Here is a 13,925-nt window from a genome sequence, read left to right as displayed (position 1 = left end):
GGGGCTTATATACTGGGATTATTTATTTATTTATTTGATGATGCAAGGGAGTGAACTAGACCAGGAGTGGGCATTAGGTAGCTTGGGCAATACTGGTAGCTCCCAGCCTTATCAGAAGTTGCTCTTCAGGTGTTTGGGCATGCTTCTCCCTCCCTTCCCTTCCAGCCCATACTGCAAAGCTGGCTGGCTGAGTGGGGGCACGGCTGTGCCATTTTTAATTTCTCTTTGGATGCTCAGGGTTGGTTTTACTTTCTCTCCCATTTCTCTGCCCACAACACAGCTTCTCTGGGTTCTCTTCTGTCCTGCAGCAAAATTCTCCAGGAATTCAGGGATCCTGATGTGAAAATCCCTTATTCTGTTGATGCCATTTTTTTGCACAAGTTGCCATTTTGCAACTGGCTTCCCCCAAGCCACCAGATTGTGCCAGGCTTCACCTCCCCCAGAGCCACTATTTCATTCTGGTAGCTCCCAAGGTTGGAGGCGGGGGAGGCGGTGTGGGGAGGCATTCTGGGATGCCTAAAATCTGCCTCCTTCTAAACTAGATGACCTGCCCAGTACCTTCCAACTATTTCACAAAAGGGATTAAACCAAAATCAAATCCTAGTTAAACATCTGTGCCCATAAGAAATGCTGGAGCATTGGGCCTTGCAGGTTCTAGAGACCGGCCAGGGGGTAGTGGGGGGACACTTTTGAGCTCTCCAGAACCTTGGACAGAGACACCCACCTTCCTTCAGGCTGGGCAATGGCAGGGTGAACTGCCCCACGAAGTCATTGGGCGAAGTCGTGTCATAATCCTCCACTACAAAGCGGACTAGTGCCAGCTCTGGAACCCGCACCTGGAACGTCAACGTTTCATCCCAGCATGGGTTGAATCCTGCGGCAGAGGAAAACCCAAAAAGTGGACATTTAAGAGAGAAACCCTGAGGTGAGGCCGCACTTGCTGCCCTGCAACAGGATGCCAGAGTAACTGTGTCAGCTTTAAGGGCTCCAAACATTGTTTACACACACACACAGGTTTTGAAGAACCTGGAGATTCCTCAGAAGCTGAATTATGCTCTTGTGCTTTTTCTGCACTTGTGTGGAACAGCGAGAATGCACCGCAAAGCCCTGTGTATCACTTTGCAATGCTTTACTTAACAAAGCTAAAATGACATTTGGTTTTCTAAGATTCTGCTATCAGTGCAACATCCCGCAGCCTAACTGGCAGCCACCACCAATCATCTTGGGATATAAGGAGCCGCCCTAGACGCCGTAGTCACACCATTGCTCTGTCAAGCCCAGGATAGGGATGTGCATGAACTTGTTTGGAGGTCCTTTTATGGTTCAAACGACTGACAGTTCAGCAGGTTCAAAGGCAGGGGGGGATACCTTTAAGGACAAGGGAGGGTGCTTTTACTGCTCCTGCAATGTTTCCCCCGCCGGCACTGCACTTTCAAACGGCCCGATGGGGCGGCAGCGTACCTCCCTGCCACCCTGTTCCCTTGTTGGACCGAAAGTGACTGGATGTACCCCACGTGGGTGCGCATGTCAGCATGAGTGTGCACATGTCGCACATGCGCCTGACCAGGGACATAACTATGATTAGTTACCCAACCCCGGCCGCCCCTAGTTCCCCGCAAAAACATGCATCCTCCTCCCACATAAACACTTTTTCTTTTTACAGCCCAAACAGATCTCCTTGCAACAGCAAATAAAATTAAAATCAAATTAGTTTAGCAATTATTGCACAGTGCATTCGAAATCTTGGGGAAAGATATAAAAGATCTGCTGCACTGCAATTGATCTCTCCCCGCCATGTGGTTTTGCAGGTCTTAAAAGCAAGTGGAAGGCAGTGACGGGGGGCGTGGGTGGGGTGGATTTTGAAATCTTGTCTCTGGGCCTACTCCAACCTTGCTACTCCTCTGCGCCTAACGTGCATGCAAGCGAGCGAGACGTGCATGTGTGCCTGACATGTGCACACGTCCTGTCACTTCCAGTCCAACCTTAACCATATGGTTCAGGGTGGACTCACGACCACGTCCCACCTCCACAGGGTCTGGGGGCCCATTAGGATGGTCTGCTCGAGAAGGTTATTGGATCCAACAGGATTCCGAGAAGCCTTGGAGGGATTTAGTGTTGGCTCTGCTGGTGATCCTGTTGATACTCTGGTGGAGAACTGGAATAATCAACTCACCAGGGCAGTGAACACAATTGCTCCTAAGCATCCTCTCCAACCCACTTTGAAACTGGCCCCTTGGTATATGGAAGAACTACAGGGGCTGAAGCGGTGAGGTAGACTAGAGCGAAAGTGGAGAAAGATTCGACTAGAATCCAACAGATTACTACAAAAAGAGCATTTGAAGATCTATTCTCAGGCGATATGTGTGGCAAAGAAGCTATTCTTTTCCTCCCCACAAATTCACGTCCGGTGGAGTTGTCCAGGGTTGTGAAGGGGCTAATGTGCATCCCTTCCCCCTTGAATTGGTACTTGGAACCAACAATTACACGCTGTGACGTTTTTAATGAGCTTTTCGTGGACAAGATATCTCGTATTCAGGCTGACTTAGATTCAAACTCCACAATTGTTACAGAGTCTGATGCTGAGGTGTCCAGCAGCTCCTCTTATGTGATGACCCTGGATCAATTTCATTTTGTGACTACTGCAGATGTGGACAAGTTGCTTGGAATGATGCGGCCTATCACCTGTTCTCTTGATCCTTGCCCAAGATGGCTTATACTATCCGGCAGGGAGGCTGTTGTAGAAGGCCTGGTAGATTATAAATGCTTCTCTGAGGGAGGGCAGGATGTCCCCTTGTCTGAAGGAGGCAATCATTCGACTGCTTCTGAAGAAGCCTGCCTTGGATCCCTCAGAGTTAAGCAACTAAAGGCCTATTTCCAACCTTCCATGGCCGGGCAAGGTGATTGAGAAGGTGGTAACCTCCCAGCTCCAGGCAGAAACTGATTATCCAGACACATTTCAAACTGGGTTTCAGGCAGGCTATGGGGTGGAGACTGCCTTGGTTGGCCTGATGGATGATCTCCAATTGGGAACTGACAGAGGGAGTGTGACTCTGTTGGTCCTTTTGGATCTCTCAGCGGCTTTCAATACTATTGACCATAGTATCCTTTTGGAACGTCTGAGGGGACTGGGGGTGGGAGGCACTGCTTTGCAGTGGTTGCGCTCCTACCTCACAGGCAGATTCCAGATGGTGTCCCTTGGAGAATGTTGTTCTTCCAGATCTGTCCTATGGTGTCCCTCAGAGCTCCGTATTGTCTCCAATGTTGTTTAACATCTACATGAAACCGCTGGGAGAGATCATCAGGAGATTTGGTGCAGGGTGTTATCAGTATGCTGATGAAACCCAAATCTACTTCTCCATGTCAACCTCATCAGGAGAAGGCATAACCTCCCTAAATGCCTGCCTGGAGGCAGTAATGGGCTGGATGAGAGATAACACTGAGCCTGCATCCAGATAAGATGAAGGTACTTATTGTGCATGGTTGGGTCTTGGGAGACGATATTGATCTACCAGTTCTGGATGGGGTCATACTCCCAGGGAACGAACAGGTTTGCAGTCTGGGGATGCTTCTGGATCTGAACCTCTCCCTGGTGTCCCAAGTTGAGGAGGTGGTCAGAGGTGCTTTTTATCAGCTTTGGCTGATTTGCCAGCTGCATCCTTTTCTTGAAATGAACGACCTCAAAACGGTATTACATATGCTGGTAACCTCTAGGCTGGATTACTGCAATGTTCTCTGTGTGGGGCTGCCTTTGTACATAGTCCAGAAACTGCAGTTGGTCCAGAATGCAGCAGCCAGGTTAATCTCTGGATCATCTAGGCGATACCATATCACTCCTGTGTTGAAAGAATTACAAGGGCTGCTGATACGTTTCCGGGCAAAATGCAAGATGCTGATTATTACCTATAAAGCCCTAAACAACCTAGGCCCTGGGTATTTAAGAGAACGACTTATTCATCATGAGCTCCACTGCTTGTTGAGATCATCTAGAGAGGTTCACCTGCAGTTGCCGCTAACTCGTTTGACGGCTACTTGGGAATGAGCCTTCTCCGTTGCTGCCCCTGGACTTTGGAATGCGCTCCCTGTTGAAATAAGAGCCTCCCCATCTCTGGCAACTTTTAAAAAGGCACTGAAGAAGCATTTATTCACCCAGGCTTTTAATTAGATTTATGGTTTAAATTTTTAATGCTGGTTTTAAATTATTTTAATTTTAATGTTTAAATGATTTTAATTGTTTAATTGATTTAGTTTTGATTTTAATGGTGAAATTGATTTAATTGTTTTTATTTGTTGTAAACCATCCTGAGCCATTTTTGGAGGGGCGATATATAAATCAAATAAATAAATAATAAATAAATAAATAATAAATAGTGAGGGAACAGGGTGGCAGGGAGGTACACTGCCGCCCCTCTGGACCATCTGAAAGTGCAGTGCTGGCAGGGGAAACACAGCGGGAGGGGTAGGAGCACTCTCCCTCACCCTTAAAGTATCCCCCACCCCCGCCTTTGAACCGGTCCCCATCGGTTCCATGCACATTCCTAGCCTAGGACACTCTTGTCCTGACCAGAAGCAGTTCTCTAACATCACCAGCAGAGGGCTTTTCAGCTCTGCTACCTGAGATCTTTCCCCACTCCCAGAAATTGACCTGGGACCTTATACAGGCAAATGAGTGTTCATAGGAACATAGGAAGCTGGGCAAGTTGTTGGACTTTGGCCATTAGAGTTGGGGATGATGGGAATTGTAGTCCAATAACAGCTGGGGATCCAAGGTTAGGAACATAGGAAGCTGCCATATACTGAGTCAGACCATTGGTCTATCTAGCTCAGTATTGTCTTCACAGATTGGCAGCGGCTTCTCCAAGGCTGCAGGCAGGAATCTCTCTCAGCCCTATCTTGGAGTTGCCTGGGGGGGGAAGGCGGGGCTTGGAGCTTTCTTCTCTTCCTAAAGTGGCTCCATCCCCTAAAGGGAATGTCTTACATTGCTCACACATGTAGTCTCCCATTCAACCAGGGCGGATAAGTCATGCTTGCTACAACAAGACAAGCTCTCATCATGATACTTGGGCCTTTCTTCATTTCCTCCATGCCTAAGTCTTGCCTCACCATTGTTTAACCGGTACTCCGTCTGCTTCTTGCAACAGTCCACAGGAACACCATAGATCTCGATACGCACAAAAGGATCTACAATGGAAGAGCTCTTCTCTTTGTTCAGCTTGGGCAGCTGTTGAGCTGTGATCACCTGAAGGAGAGAGAGAGAGAGAGAGAGAGAGAGAGAGAGAGAGAGAGAGAGAGAGAGAGAGAGATTAGAGGAGGGAGTGGACTGTGGCAGACACCTTTTCCCAAACCCCTGGATACAAAAAATGCTGGGTTTCATTTCATTTTGGAACCACTTCACAACTCTTAAAAGCCAACAGGAAATAAAAGAAAATGCAATCGAAGTGTTTACGAAACACTGAAAAAATACTGGCTGACCTACTGCACAATGCTGCACACAAAATAGAATGAAATGTTTGCGCAGTTGCTTAAGGGCAAAAATTGTTCAGAGTTGCACAATAGTAAAGCCACTACACAGACAGACCTGGTTAACCACGGTTTCAGTATTCACGGTTTCGCATATCCACGGTTTAAAAACAAGCAGCAGATTCAATAGTTGCAGTAGAGTGTTTTGCGTATCTGCAGCTTTGAAATTGACCTTGACACTTTGACCTTGAATGTTGTGGGGTGAAGGAACTCCTGTGTGTATTTGCTTGAATGGGCTCCAATCCTGTGATCCTTCTCTGACCAACTTGCCAGCCAAGTCAGGCCTGGGGTTTGTGCTGCTAAGGGCTGAACTTCAACTGTGGGGGTAAGGAATAAGGATGTGCACAAACCTGTTTAGAGGCCCTTTTACAGGCTTCTGAGCAGGTTCGAACACTGGCTGGTTCAAAGAGTTCGACGGTGGGGGTGGAATAACTTTAAGGGCGGGAGAGGGTGCAACGCCACTTACCCCTCCCTCCACCTTCCCCCTGATGGCGCTCACTGGAAAACCAGTCTGGTGTGGCGGCAACGTACCTCCCTGCTGCCCTGTCCACTCTTCGGATGAGAAGTAGGAGGAAGTAACTCATGCGTGTGCAAGCACACGTCCCGCTCGTCACACATACGATGTGTGTGCGCATGTGCTACTTCCACCTACTTCACTTGAATGTCATGCCCACTGAACTAATCTGCATAACTTCTATTAATTTTGCATAACGTATTCACCAATTTGTGAGATCTTGCACAATCTATTCTGGCCTTGTTCGTCATGCAAGGAGCAAGGACACTGAAGTCCCCCTTCAACTGTTGAAAGCTGAGATTGCAGCAGTCATTGCCTACATGCCGTCAAATTTATCTTTGCTAGAAATCAGGAACTTTTGGTAACTTTTAAAACAAAAGCCAAGATGCTCAGGAAGCTGAATTCTGCACCCATTACCATATTTCGTGCTATTTCTGAGCCCCTGCAGAACTGCAGGATATATACAGCATTAACAATGCCCATGAAAAGCCAGTCTAAGCAAGAATGTCCTTTTGGCTCATCTGAGACATATGCATCACATGGTCCATGTATAAATGATCCACCAAGCATCAAACAGCCCACTGTTGGTAAGAGCCCTCTGGCTCTTATTTATTAATTCATTCCTGTTTGTGCACGTAGTATATACAGTGAGGGAAATAAGTATTTGATCCCCTGCTGATTTTGTCTGTTTGCCCTCTGACACAGAAATGACCAGGCTATAATTGGAATGGTAGGTTTATTGTAGCTGTGAGAGACAGAACAACAAACAAACCCTCAAAAGCCCAGTGCCCAAAAGTCAGCGATGGATTTGCATTGTAGTGAGGGAAATAAGTATTCGATCCCTTCACAAAAGATGTCTTAGTACTTGGTGGCAAAACCCTTGTTGGCAATCACAGAGGTCAGACGTTTCTTGTAGTTGGCCACCAGGTTTGCACACAACCCAGGAGGGATGTTGTCCCACTCCTCTTTGCAGATCCTCTCCAAGTCAGAAAGGTTTCGAGGCTGATGTTTGGCAACCCGAACCTTCAGCTCCCTCCTCAGATTTTCTATGGGATTAAGGTCTGGAGACTGGCTGGGCCACTCCAAGACCTTCATGTGCTTCTTCTTGAGCCACTCCTTTGTTGCCTTGGCTGTGTGTTTTGGGTCATGCTGGAATACCCATCCACGACCCATTCTCAATGCCCTGGCTGAGGGAAGGAGGTGCTCACCCAAGATCTGACGGTACATGGTCCCGTCCATCATCCCTTCGATGTGGTGAAGGTGTCTTGTCCCCTTAGCAGAAAAACACCCCCAAAGCATAATGTGTCCACCTCCATGTTTGACGGTGGGGATGGTGTTCTTGGGCTCATAGGCAGCATTCCTCCTCCCCCACACACGGCGAGTTGAGTTGATGCCAAAGAGCTCGATTTTGGTCTCATCTGACCACAACACTTTCGCCCAGTTCTCCTCTGGATCATTCAGATGTGCACTGGCAAACCACAGACGGGCCTGTACATGTGCTGCCTTGAGCAGGGGGACCTTGCGGGCACTGCAAGATTTCAGTCCTTCACGGCGTAGTGTGTTACCAATTGTTTTCTTGGTGACTATGGTTCCAGCTGCCCTGAGATCATTGACAAGTTCCCCCTGTGTAGTTCTGGGCTGCTTTGTTACCGTTCTCATGATCATTGCAACTCCACGAGGTGAGATCTTGCATGGAGCCCCAGACCGAGGGAGATTGACAGTTATTTTGTGTTTCTTCCATTTGCGAGTTATCGTGCCAACTGTAGTCACCTTCTCACCAAGCTGCTTGGCGATAGTCTTGTAGCCCAGTCCAGCCTTGTGCAGGTCTACAACCTTGTCCCTGACATCCTTCGACAGCTCTTTGGTCTTGGGCATGGTGGTGAGTTTGGAAGCTGAGTGATTGCTTGCTTCTATGGACAGGTGTCTTTTATACAGGTACTGTAACAAGCTGGGATTAGGAGCACTCCCTTACAGAGGGTGTTCCTCATCTCAGCTCGTTATCTGCATATAGTGAAAAGACACCTGGGAGCCTGAAATCTTGCTGGTTGATAGGGGATCGAATACTTATTTCCCTCACTACAATGCAAATCCATCGCTGACTTTTGGGCACTGGGCTTTTGAGGGTTTGTTTGTTGTTATTCTGTCTCTCACAGCTACAATAAACCTACCATTCCAATTATAGCCTGGTCATTTCTGTGTCAGAGGGCAAATGGACAAAATCAGCAGGGGATCAAATACTTATTTCCCTCACTGTAGAACTGTGTTTATCAGCCTTTAATCACACTATGTGAAGGTGACCTGTTGCTAATGGGATCTTAGATGAATTTAAGCTGGCTTCAAGTCAGTGAAAACTAGCTGCTGAGTGGAGTCCAGAACCTAAGAATTTGGTAGAAGAATGACTGGGTATACACAAACTGTTGGAAACTTGCTCCAAGTAAACGGATGCTGTTAAGTATTTGATGTACTACATACTTAAGTTTCTCCTCACAACAACCCTGTGATGTAGGTTAGGCTGAGAGAGAAGTGACTGGCCCAGAGTCACCCAGCTAGAATCATGGCTGAATGGGTCTCCCCGGTCCTAGTCCAGCACTCTAACCACTACACCATGCTGGCTCTCCATGCTGCAGATTCCCTCTGCTTTGTCATGCTGTGGCTGCCATCTTCTCTTGACCCAGTCTTCAGCCCAGCTCTATAAATCCATCCCCATACAGACAAGAAAACGTACATGGGCTTTTGCAAATATAGATATAGTTCACTGAACCTTGATAGTGAGGGCAACTGGACGCTGGCCAGTCCCACGCCGGGCTGCCTCAGGGTCAAAGGTGCCCTGGCTGTTGCGCAGGAAAGCAGGTTTCAGCACATAGCCACAGCGGCCATTCACCGAGAAGCGTCCATCATTTAGGTCCATCTCAGCCCCTGGCGTTTGGAAATTAAGTGCCACTAGAAGGAGGACACAGAAGAAGAAGGAGGTTACCCAGGCCTAGAAATAAGTGGTCCAAAAACGAGAATTCAGCCATGGAGCAATGTTGAATAAATGTGCATATGCAAATTCAGAAAGGTCTTGAGCAGAAAATGACAAGAAACGAAGGCATGTAAAAACACGCCACCTTGCTACGGATAGTTCCAAGGAGAAGTCAAGGGGCTTCTCACAAGCATGGGTGAGTGTATGTAACGGGTTGTTTTACTTCAGGTGGCAAAATCTCTTGTGCTGGTCTTGTTGATGCTCGTCCATGGTCTCGCTCTTCTGCTCTGTTTAATGCCCCGCCACACCCATGATGAGTATGCTTCATACTCATGCTTCCCTGCCTTGCCACGGCTCCAGGGCAAGGATTCTTTACTCCTGCTCTTGCCGATTCTGAATTTCTCTTACAGCTTCAGCTTTGGTTCCTCATTTTGAGCAGTGCAGACTCTCTCTGCCTTGTCATGCTGCGGCTGCCATCTTTTCTTGACCCAATCTTTGGCACGGCTCTTATCACATAGATCCTGATCTGTCTTTCGCTCCTAACCATCTCTCTGAGAGTGACTATGTCTCTGCCTCTGGCCGCCCTGCTTGCTGCTCCAGACTTCAACCTCTGCCCTCCGCCCTGATCTCTGCTTGTTGTTCTGGACCTCAACCACAGCCTGACTTATACATGCCTCCAGCCTTCCACCAGATCACTTGCAGGGCCCTGACACATAGGGGCTTTTAAGATCATAGCAAGCTGCTTTCTACCGAGTCAGACCATTGGTCCGCCTAGCTCAGTATTGTCTACACAGATTGGCAGTGGCTTCTCCAAGGTTGCAGGCAGGAGTCTCTCTCACCCTATCTTGGAGAAGCCAGGGAGGGAACTTGGAACCTTCTGCATGCAAGCAGGCAGCTGCACTTTCCCAGAATAGCCCCATCCCCTGAGGGAAATATCTTACAGTGCTAACACATCAAGTCTCCCATTCAAATGCAAACCAGGGCAGACTCTGCTTAGCAAAGGGAAGAATTTCATGCTTGCTACCACAAGACCAGTTCTCCTACATATTCATGTATTAATGTGTTCATGCTGCAGTACAGTGTTTGTATGGGCCAGGCCAAGGATTCCCAACCCAGACAATTCCCAACTTAGACAAGCATGACTTGTCCCCTTAGCTAAGCAGGGTCCACTCTGGTTGCATTTGAATGGGAGACTTGATGTGTGAGCACTGGAAGATATTAGTCAGAACATTGGTCTATCTAGCTCAGTATTGTCTTCACAGACTGGCAGCAGCTTCTCCAAGATTGCAGGCAGGAATCTCTCTCAGACCTATCTTGGAGAAGCCAGGGAAGGAACTTGGAACCTTCTGCTCTTCCCAGAGCGGCTCCATCCCCTGAGGGGACTATCTTCCAGTGCTCACACTTCTAGTCTCCCATTCATATGCAACCAGAGTGGACCCTGCTTAGCTTAAGGGGACAAGTCATGTTTGCTACCACAAGACCGGTTCTCCTCTCCTGGTTGCAGGCAGGAATCTCTCTCAGCCCTATCTTGGAGATGCTGCCTGGGAGGGAACTTGGAACCTCAATGCTTTTCCCAGAGTGGCTACATCCCCTGAGGGGAATATCTTCCAGTGCTCACACATCAAGTCTCCCATTCAAATGCAATCAGGGTGGACTCTGCTTAGCTAAGGGGACAAGTCATGCTTGCTATCACAAGACCAGCTCTCCTCTCTAGGGAGCATTTCACACACAATTCAGGTTTTTCACTGTGTGTTAAGAGTGTCGCCCAATTTATATCCTGGGTTAAAAAAAAATCCACATTTTGCATTGGTTTTTTTGGACAACTTCAAGTTCACAGTAAAGCCTTGCAGTAAACTCATGGTAAAGCCTGCTGTGTGAAGAACACCCTGGGCCTTTATGAACCTATCACTATGAGGCACAGCAATTTTGTTTGTTTATTTGTTATGTTTATATTTCACCTAATCAAACATCTCTAGGCAGTTTTACAAACAACTAGGACAACCCATTTTAAAAACAGAAATTAGAACAGAACCAATTAAAACCTATGAAAACATGTGGTAGCATCAGGGAAAATGTTAGGGTGAGCACAGAAGGGGCAAAGTGCATTTATGGATGGGCAAGCTCTGTCCCATGTATTAAGTTTCTGAAACAGAAATGGGGGATAGGTGGGGGGCACTTGCCCTCACTGGAGTCATCTCTGACAAGCATTAAAACGCCTCGTTAAAAAGATGTGTCTTTAAAGCTCTGTTAAAGGCCAGCAGAGAAGGCAAACCTGGTATTTTGGCTGGCAGCATATTCCACAGATGGGGGTTGGCTCCAGCAAAGGCCCAACTCCGAGTTGCCACAGCAACTGCAGGTGGATCTCTCCAGATGACCTTAATAAGTTAAAAAGGGGTAGGGGTGGGATTAAAATAACCTCTCTCTTAAATAACCTGGGCCCAATTTATTGTGGCTGGGGAAGATGGGAGTGGGTGCTTTCCAGATCAGACCCTGCAACGGGGTCATGATGTATCTCCAAAGTGTGCTTCCATACATCCTGTGTTGTGACACCGCAGTCCCCTATGCTGACAGCAGGGTGCCATTCACATTTCCGATGCCTTCTTTCAGGTTTAATCACTGCAATTTATTGCTATAGCATTGTATGTCCGGCGTAAAAAGGTTGCTGTATTTTCCGACTGTTAGTTTTCGCAAGACTGCTCCCCTTGCTGGGCGCTTTCCTATTTACGTTTTGAATGTGACTTGCCGAACTGAAGCATTTTGCTGCTGTTGAGCGGGTAACCTGGAAAGTGCCCTGGAGCGGCAAGTTTGCCCATCCCTCGCCTAAGCCATTTAGAGCTTTATAGGTAATTGCCAGCACTTTGTCAGGGGCGTGGGGAGTTCACCAGGGGACAAGGTCCTGCCAGCAGCTCCCCTTAATTATGGGCTGTGCGTGCGCTAGCATGTGGGCTCAAACCACGCCCCCTGTGTCAGCCTCAGATGCAGGGGGCATGGCCAGTGCCGGGGTCACTCAGCCCCACTGTGGAGTCTCCTCAGTCAGCGGTTCATTAAATCGCTGGCAGGGGATTTCTTTCGCTGCCTTGAGGAGCAGCATTCCCTCCAACAGAGATTCCCAGATGTTGTTGACTACAACTCCCAGAATCCCTAAGCAAAAGCCACTGCAGCTGGATGTTCTGGGAGTTGTAGTCAACAACATCTGAGAATTCCTGTTAAGGGAACACTGGTGAGGAGGGAAAGAAATGAGCTTCCTGCCAGCGATTCAACGAACCTACTGACGGAGGAAACTCCACAGTGGGGTTGAGTGGACTGTCCCTGGTACTGGCCACGCCCCCTGCACCTGGCATCGACACAGGGTGTGTGGCCACCAGATTCCCTCTAACAGGGATTCCCAGATGTTGTTGTCTATAACTCCCAGAATCCCCAAGCAAAAGCTATTGCAGCTGGGGATTCTGGGAGTTGTAGTCAACAACATCTGGGATCACTGGTGGCCGCTATGGGGGGGGGCGTGCCTCACGCTACCAGCCAGCAAGCCCTCGTTTGCCGGCTGGGTATGGGAGGGGGCAGGGGGTGCCCTAGGGGAGGGGCAAGGGAGTGCCTTGGCGCCCCCCCCCAAAAAACCCCTGATGGCCCAGGGACTGTTGTCCCCACTTGCTTCATTGTCTCCACACCCCTGCACTTTGTATTTCACCCAGAAGCATGCTGGGAGTCAAGGCAATGCTTTTAGGACAGGAGCAACATGGTCTCTCCAAGCTGTCCCAGAGATCATCCTGGCTACCATATACTGAACTAAATGAAGCTTCCAGACTATGTACAAAGGCAGTCCAACATAGAGTGCATTACAACAGTCAAGCCTGTGGCATACCAGCCAAAGCTGATAGAAGGCACCCTTGAGCCCTCTTCAGACATGATTACAGTGTCCAAAGCAGGAACAGAAGTCCAGCCTCTGGTCTGTTTGGTACCCCAAACAGAACACCAGCATGTCATTCAGCCTCCTGCCTACACTCTCCACGGTTGCAGCATTCATCTGAAGAGGCAAATACTATAACCATGATTGTGCCCATTTCTGTGATCAGCAGGCTGAGGAGGGTTTGGTCACTGCCTCAGCCTGGGAAACCAGAGAGAGACTTGGATCCAGGAGTACTTTCAGGCTGTGTACCTGTTCTTTCTGGGGGAGTATAATGCATTTTAATGCATTCTTTTGCAATTCATTTAGGAAGATTAGAGAGGGTCTATGGCTCAGCAGTAGAGAATCTGCTCTGCATGCACAAGGTATCAGGTTCAATCTCTGGTATAGTCAATTCAGCAGTCTCGAGTAACAGTGCTTGGAAAGAACTCTGCCTGAGAGAACTAATGCCAGTCCTGCTGAGCTAGATGGGCCAATGGTCTGACTCATTATAAGGCACCTTTATATGCTCAATTAATGCAAATGCGAAAAGATCTGCAAGATGATAAGGGTCTTGAATGGAGGATTCCAGAAGTAGGACCCAGATGTCTTACCACCAGGACATCATGCAAGAAAGGGGAGCAGCAGTTGCTGGCCAGCTCTCAGTTGCACTACAGTGCCACCACTGCAGATGGTCAGAAGGAGGTATTGCAGCTACCATCTCAGCAGGGATCAAAGGGCCAGTAGGACTTTACAAAGCTGCTGACTCTGAACTGGCTCCCAAGTCTGAGTAAATTGTTGCTCAGACACACTGAGCTTTTCTTGAACTGCCCATCCTTGAATGTCTGTTTGCCTCCAGACCTGGTTCTCTTTCATTGGGGTAAAGCAGAGAGTGCAAGGACTGGGGAGTTTAAAATTCAGTGGGCGATACCTGAATCTCCTGAAAATCTTCTGAAATTTCAAAGATGGGTAGGCAGGGATTCATGAGTAATGCCTCCCCAAACCATTCTTTAAATATTCACTCACAACGTCTATGAGTGTAGACTCATAGG

General features: G+C 48.2%; 1 protein-coding gene across 3 annotated transcripts in view; it reads right to left on the bottom strand.

Annotated features, from left to right (window-relative positions):
• The window catches only part of PLCD3 (phospholipase C delta 3), a 96,227-nt gene that overhangs the window by 4,661 nt on the left and 77,641 nt on the right, over positions 1 to 13,925 (bottom strand). For 2 of the 3 annotated variants that reach the window (XM_053260741.1, XM_053260742.1), the window contains exons 13-15: positions 8,793 to 8,971; positions 5,101 to 5,236; positions 725 to 874 (exon numbers count right to left, since the gene is read on the bottom strand). In XM_053260741.1, the coding sequence (XP_053116716.1) occupies positions 725 to 874; positions 5,101 to 5,236; positions 8,793 to 8,971 (465 nt within the window). Of the gene's footprint in view, positions 1 to 724; positions 875 to 2,850; positions 3,834 to 5,100; positions 5,237 to 8,792; positions 8,972 to 13,925 lie in introns of those variants that run through there. The other variant, XM_053260743.1, reaches the window with a different exon arrangement.

Source organism: Hemicordylus capensis, chromosome 6 (genome assembly GCF_027244095.1).
Source record: "Hemicordylus capensis ecotype Gifberg chromosome 6, rHemCap1.1.pri, whole genome shotgun sequence".
Taxonomy (NCBI): Eukaryota; Metazoa; Chordata; class Lepidosauria; order Squamata; family Cordylidae; genus Hemicordylus; species Hemicordylus capensis.
The sequence above is the reverse complement of the archived record's forward strand: the minus strand, read 5'-3'. Positions and strand labels throughout refer to the sequence as shown.